The sequence below is a fragment of the Stegodyphus dumicola genome, chromosome 10 (assembly GCF_044657685.1).
Source record: "Stegodyphus dumicola isolate Sdum_Otavi_A_Nest chromosome 10, ASM4465768v1".
In the NCBI taxonomy this organism is placed as follows: Eukaryota; Metazoa; Arthropoda; class Arachnida; order Araneae; family Eresidae; genus Stegodyphus; species Stegodyphus dumicola.
Genome location: NC_140777.1, coordinates 168,532,226 through 168,538,740, shown reverse-complemented (window position 1 = coordinate 168,538,740; position 6,515 = coordinate 168,532,226). Strand labels below are relative to the sequence as shown.

Genomic DNA, 6,515 nt, shown 5'->3' with positions numbered 1-6,515 from the left:
TTTATTTATTTAAAGAAAAAGAAATCCTCGTGCACCACAAAGTATCGCACGAGACTTACAAATCGTAAGTGAAAAAGGCAGAATAGTAAGTAATATCATCAGTTTTCAACAATGCAATGAAATCATAACAAGGAAAAAAAAAAACACAAGTAAATACAAAAGTATAAAAATGTATAAAGAAATCATTAACAGTGTTTAAAATAAAAGTCAACAAAATCATTGAAAGCTCGGTAGGCCGAAATCGAGGATACAAAATCATAACATTTCGGCGGCCAATGAATTCCAATGAATTTCAATCTACATTTCAAAAGATTTCTTGCTTTATCAAGCAGTGGGCAATCAAAAAGCAGGTGGAAAACACTTTGCTCAACGCTAAGATTGCAATTACACAAATTGGAAGATATCAGCTTAAATCGTTCAAGATAAACATTAAACTTACCATGTCCAGACAAAAATTGCGTAACTTTAAAATTGAGCAACAAGTCCTTACTTTTCAGTCTTTCAAAAATAGTTGGGAAGAATGCTTTTGTAACAGATCCCTTATCAGAAGAGATATAATCACAGTTCCACCACTCAATCATTTTAGCTTTGAATGTTTTTTTTAAATAAGATTTTGGAATATTTACATCAACGTTAATATCATTTTTAGTTGCATTCTTAGCAAGCCAATCAGCTCTCTCGTTTCCATAATTACCCGAATGACCACGGACAAATGTAAAAAACACTGAAATACCCCTCTTCTCCAGATCTCCGAGAGACTGCTGTATATTGACAATAATATTACATAAAGAGGTATTTTTAAGAGATTCCAGGGAAGAGAGTGAATCCGTACAGATTAAAGTAGCTGGAACCACTTCCATTCTGGCTAATTATCCACTTGATTGCAAAATTAATACACAGAAGTTCAGAAATATATACAGTACATTCATTTCTAATGCGAAATTGGTGACACTCAATTTCAATATCATCTTCAAAAATAATATAAGCAAAACCAACTTTATCATCAATCCTACTACCATCCGTATACAGCACAAATGAGAATGAATTAACATCAGTGTCCGTACTATCCAGAATCTGTACTGGTTGTCTTACAGAAGGATGTGGTAGAACAGACAAGGGCAATAAACGACCAAAGTGAGAATTGGAGTAATTTGCAAGACTATTCTTATAATCTATAAAAGTCAGAATAAACAAATCCAGTGGTGGAAATCCGGAAAGAGAGAAAACAGCATTGTAACTAATAGTTCGGTAACCGCTTATAACTCGCAGCAAAATTCGTCTTTGAACTCGAAGCAGGCGTTTAGAGTTAATTTTCTTTTTTAGAGACAATCCCCAAGCTCTACATCCATATGAAATAAGGGGTACAATGCCTTGTTTATAAATAATTGCGCTAACATTCGATTTAACACCAAAACTATTACAAGCAATTCGATTCAGCCCACGCTGAAGTCTCTCACATTTATTAGAAATGTAGGAAATATGCTTTTTCCAGTTAAATTTGCTGTCCAAAAAAACACCTAGATATTTAATTTCATTCACCCTCTCAAGGGGATTGTCATTTAAAAGCAATTGATATCCTTCATAAGTAGTATTTTTTCTATCAATAAACATGGCCTTGGATTTTGCATGGTTAAACTTTAACTTAAAATCTATTGACCAATGATAAATGAAATCTATAACATCTTGGGCGAGACGAAAAGCTTTTTGCATTTCTTTTCCTTGAAAAGCTTACTGCTTGGTGATTTTTTTTTAATGGGCAATAAACGTGCCAACATGGCTAACCCGATATTTTGAAGCTGTGTTGTTATTCTGTTGCCACTAAATGTTATTGGCCTGTGTTATATTTAAAGAAATTAAATATTGAAAAATCTACATAAATTGTTCTTGCATTGTGAAAAAACGATAGATACCTAGAGCCATCAAATTTTGAATAACATACGTTTCCAAAAGAATATGGGCATCTGGAAGCCAAAATTTGGAATTTGTTTTATTATCTGTTTCATATCTTGTAATGAATTTTTTAATCTTAATGAAATTTTGATTAACAAAGTCAAAGATTTCAAAGCAAGCAATGGCAACACAGTACAGGGGGGAAAAAAACAATTTTATCTCCAGCATGCGAAATTGTGTATCGGAAATTCTAAAGCTATGCTCATTTAAATATTATTTTGCTATACTGCTGTTGAATTGAATTTAATGGTTTAAGTGCGAAGAACATGATATTTGATAAATAAAGATAACACACGAAACGTTAAAAAAACGCCTCTTTGGGCGTAATGTAAAATCTGAAAGCTTTGATCATTTTTTCTTTTTTTTAAATTTTTACTTGTTAACTTGAGCAGTTAATTCAGTTGCGGTTTGAATGTTCTTATGTGGTGGTTCTTAACCAAGTGTTTTTTTTCCCTGTGGGTATTTGCCATTTTTCTACATATATTATGGAAACTGTGAATAAAATGTTAGTAAATTTTCTTACAGATGGGGGGAATGGGTCTAAAAGGGTTTCTCCTCCGAGATAACTTCAAAACATATACATATATTGCTTCAAAAGAATAAAGTTAAATTTAATTTTAAATAATTCTCTTGCATCATTGCTGCAAGGAATGAAATTTGAATTTATGGTTAAATACACACACACATATATACATATATAAACCCCCTCAAAAAGACATTTTTCCTGAAAAGGGTAAGTGAAAAAAATTTTTCTTGTACGCTTTGTTTTAAAGTCGCTCATGTTTAAAATTTTGTTATCTTTTTGGCTCAATCCTACAAGATAAAGCTGAGGTTGCGCAATTCTCTGATGCTTTTTAAGTGAAACTAGATCGATATGTACATGGGTAAAGCCAATGCAGTGCGCAATGCAAAGGTTGTGCACAATGCCAAGTTTGTGTAATTCTCCGATTTTTTTTTAAATGAAAATAGATCGATGTATACATGGACAAAGCCAATGCAGAGTTTGTGCAATTCTCTGATGTTTTTAAAGTGAAAATAGATTAATGTGTCCATGGCCACGATGTCAAGTTTGTGCAATTCTCCAATTTTTTTTTAAATGAAAACAGATCGATGTGTACAATAGATTAATGTGTACATGGGCAAAGCCAATGCGGTGCACAATGCTGAGGTTGTGCTCAATGCCGAGTTTGTGCAATTATCTGATTTTTTTTTTAGGTGAACATAGATCGATGTGTACGTGGGCAATCCCCTTGGTGGTTGACTCAGGAGAATTCCTGGGAAGTACTGGCTAGGATCTGTACTTAGACAGTCTCAACCACAAGGGTATAAAATCAGTCTTCACAGAATGTGTCCGAGTGTACTCGGGACGGTGTAAGGCTCGGCAGGGACCGTGCTAGTACTGCCCCTGTGCTGTGGGTTCGAAACATTGTAGATTGTATTAAGTGCAGGATGGCATTTCATTTCGATTGGCAATAGCCTGAGGCCGGAAGTTGTCCTGTCACCAGAGTTGTACATGGGCAAAGCGCCAATGCAGTGCACAATGTCAAGGTTGAGTGCAATGCCAAATTTGTGGAATTCTACGATTTTTTAAGTGAAAATTCATCGATGTGTACATGGGCAAAGCCAAAGCAGTGCACAATGCCGAGGTTGTGCACGATGCAGAGTTTGTGCAATTCTCCGATTTTTTTTAAGTGAAAATAGATTGATGTGCACATGGGAAAATCCAATGCAGCGCGCAATGCAGAGGTTGTGCGTGATCCCGAGTTTGTGCAATTCTCTGATGTTTTTTAAGTGAAAATACATTGATGTGTACGTGGGCAAGCCAATGCAGAGTTTGTGCAAGGTCTCTGATTTTTTAAAAATAGATCGATGTGTACATGGGCAAAGCCAATGCAGTGCGCAATGCCGAGGTTGTGCAATTCTCTGATATTTTTTAAGTGAAAAGAGATCAATGTGTACACGGGTAAAGCCAATGCAATGCGCAATACCGAATTTGTACAATTCTCTGACTTTTTTAGGTGAAAATAGATCGATGTGCACATAGGCAAAGCCAATGCAGAGTTTGTGCAATTCTCTTAATTTTTGTTAAGTGAATTGATTGATGTGTACATGGGAAAAACCGATATAATGCGCAATGCTGAGGTTGTGGAATGCCGAGTTTGTGCAATTCTCTAATGTTTGCTAAGTAAAAATAGATTGACTTGCACATGGGCAAAGCCAAGGCAGTATGCAATGCTGAGTTTGGGCAATTCTATGATGTTTTTTTAAGTGAAAATAGATCGATGTGTACATGACACCAAGTTTTTCGAATTCTTTGATGTTTTTCGAGCGAATACAGGTCGTTGTGCACATGAGCAAAGCAAGGCTGTATGTTATGCTGAGCAGTAATGTAACGTAGTTTGCGCATTTTAAATTTGTATTGTTGTTTTAATTGCAAGTTATACTTTAGACATCTTTTTTTTTTTATTTAAATTGTATGGTTTTTAAATGTTGATAATGCTTTCCGAAAAATATCGATAATGCGATGGATCTACTCAATAATACTTAATTATAAATTTAATCATTTTATCTTCATGTCATGTTGTTTATGTACAATAAATATCTTTTCTTTGTATTTGCTTTCCTTCATGGTGTTGCAATTTTAATGGCCAGCAGTGTAATTTCGTTTTGTATTGTTCGTCTTAAATTACTTTATGTTTGACAAATTTTGTCGAGACAGCGAGTTTCAAGATTTAAGTGTTTGCCTATGTTAAAGTTTGTTTATATCCAAATAATAAATACAGACATAAATAAGGAGAGAGATATCTAGTACAATTAAGTATCTAGCAGTTCGGAAATGCTAGCATTGAAGAATGTACAGATCTAACACCAGATTTAATGACGCAGAGCCAGATTAAATGACAATGCTATCAAATCTTCTATTCAGTTTTAATAAATGCACTCTGCATTTCTTGTAGGAAGTACTAGTGCAGCTGTTTCTACTAATTTTGCAACTCTGTAAAACCCTACACTGCTTACAAATTTAATCATTTTATCTTCATGCTATACTGTTTATGTACAACAGATTATCTTTTTCGTATTTGCTTTCCTTCAGGGTGTTGAAATTTTAATTGCCAGCAATGTATATGTAGCGCATATGTTCGAAAATATATTAAAACAAAATTTCATACTGCATAGTAATAAATTTCACAATTTTTATACTCAAAATTAAGTTTCTTTTCTTTAAAGTAAATTTCAATCTATAAAATGTATTCATTAGATAGATTATGTAACTGCAAAAGAAAATAATATACCTGCTTTTCACAAGTTCAACTGACTACTTGTATAATTACTCTGGCTGAAGTTTGCTCATAAATTTATGCCAGTCATGTGTATATTATAATACACATTAACTTGCACAAATTTTCCTGGAAAACTATAAGCAAGGCTATTTTCAAATAAATGTAAATCAGGTTTAAGAAAAACTAAACACAAAAAGCAATACATATTCTGCATTTTATTATAACAGATCAGGTTTGTTCTTAAGTTTGTTTGCTAGTTTTTCTGGGTTTTATCCATCAGATATGATTATTTTTTCATATATTAATATCTGCAACTTAATATTTATTATATATTATACAGCATGTAATCAATACAAAAGGAGTTTAAATTCCTTTATTTACATAATAGATATGAAAGACATTTTATTAAATAAGAGCATTTTAAATAAAAAAATCTTATACAAACAATAAAAGTATTTCAGTATCTCTCACAGACCTAATGACATAGGTGCAAACCATTTGCATCATGATTTTAATAAAAACACAAAAAGTATTCAGTATAATATCTTTATCACAAATGCAAAAGGCACAATATTCTAGATTTTATGCAACTAAGCTGAGTGTGTGCAGATCCAAATGAATTTACCTCCTTTCATCTGAATTTCATCTCAATTATGTGACCAAAACAAACAAAAGCACAGCTACAAAGACAATTACTATTAAATTTAAGATATGTCACCCTATTTCAAATGTTATCAAAGTCTACAGAATTAAACATTTATGGCCTTCGGAATAGTAAACAGAAGTCATATCTTCTATTATCATTAATACATTAAAATTTACAGCAAAATTAATACTGCAAACTTTTCATAATACACTTCCAATATACAGTATGAGAGGAAATTAGCACAATACCAAAGTACTGCTTTATCACATAAAATTTGATTTATTGGAGCAAAATATACAAATGAGTTCACAATTCATTTAATGGCATCAAAATGCTTAGCTATCTTGGATTCGCCATGCTTTCATATGCAAGTCTTCTCCACCGGTAACTAATATTTCACCATCATCTGATATTGATATGCAAGTAACAGCACCTGCATTAAAAAAATTAATTAAAACAATTTTTTTTTTTTTTTTTTTTTTTTTCAAAACTGAAATCATCATCTGAAAGGTTACAACATGCTTGCAAAGTTAGATTACTTATCTATTTCAAAAAATGTTTTGTCAGATATAAATGTTTTTGAATATAAAACCTGATGCTTTTAATTCAAAAATTTTCATATATAAGCAAAATGTTTT

General features: G+C 32.5%; 1 protein-coding gene across 1 annotated transcript in view; it reads right to left on the bottom strand.

Moving 5' to 3' along the window:
• Positions 1-5,588: 5,588 nt before the first annotated feature.
• Positions 5,589-6,515, bottom strand: part of LOC118203531 (protein FAN-like) — a 97,517-nt gene continuing 96,590 nt past the window's right edge. The window contains exon 33 of the mRNA XM_085825840.1: positions 5,589-6,310. Coding sequence (XP_085681966.1) covers positions 6,213-6,310 — 98 coding nt within the window. The 3' untranslated portion in view covers positions 5,589-6,212. The remainder of the gene's footprint in view (positions 6,311-6,515) is intronic.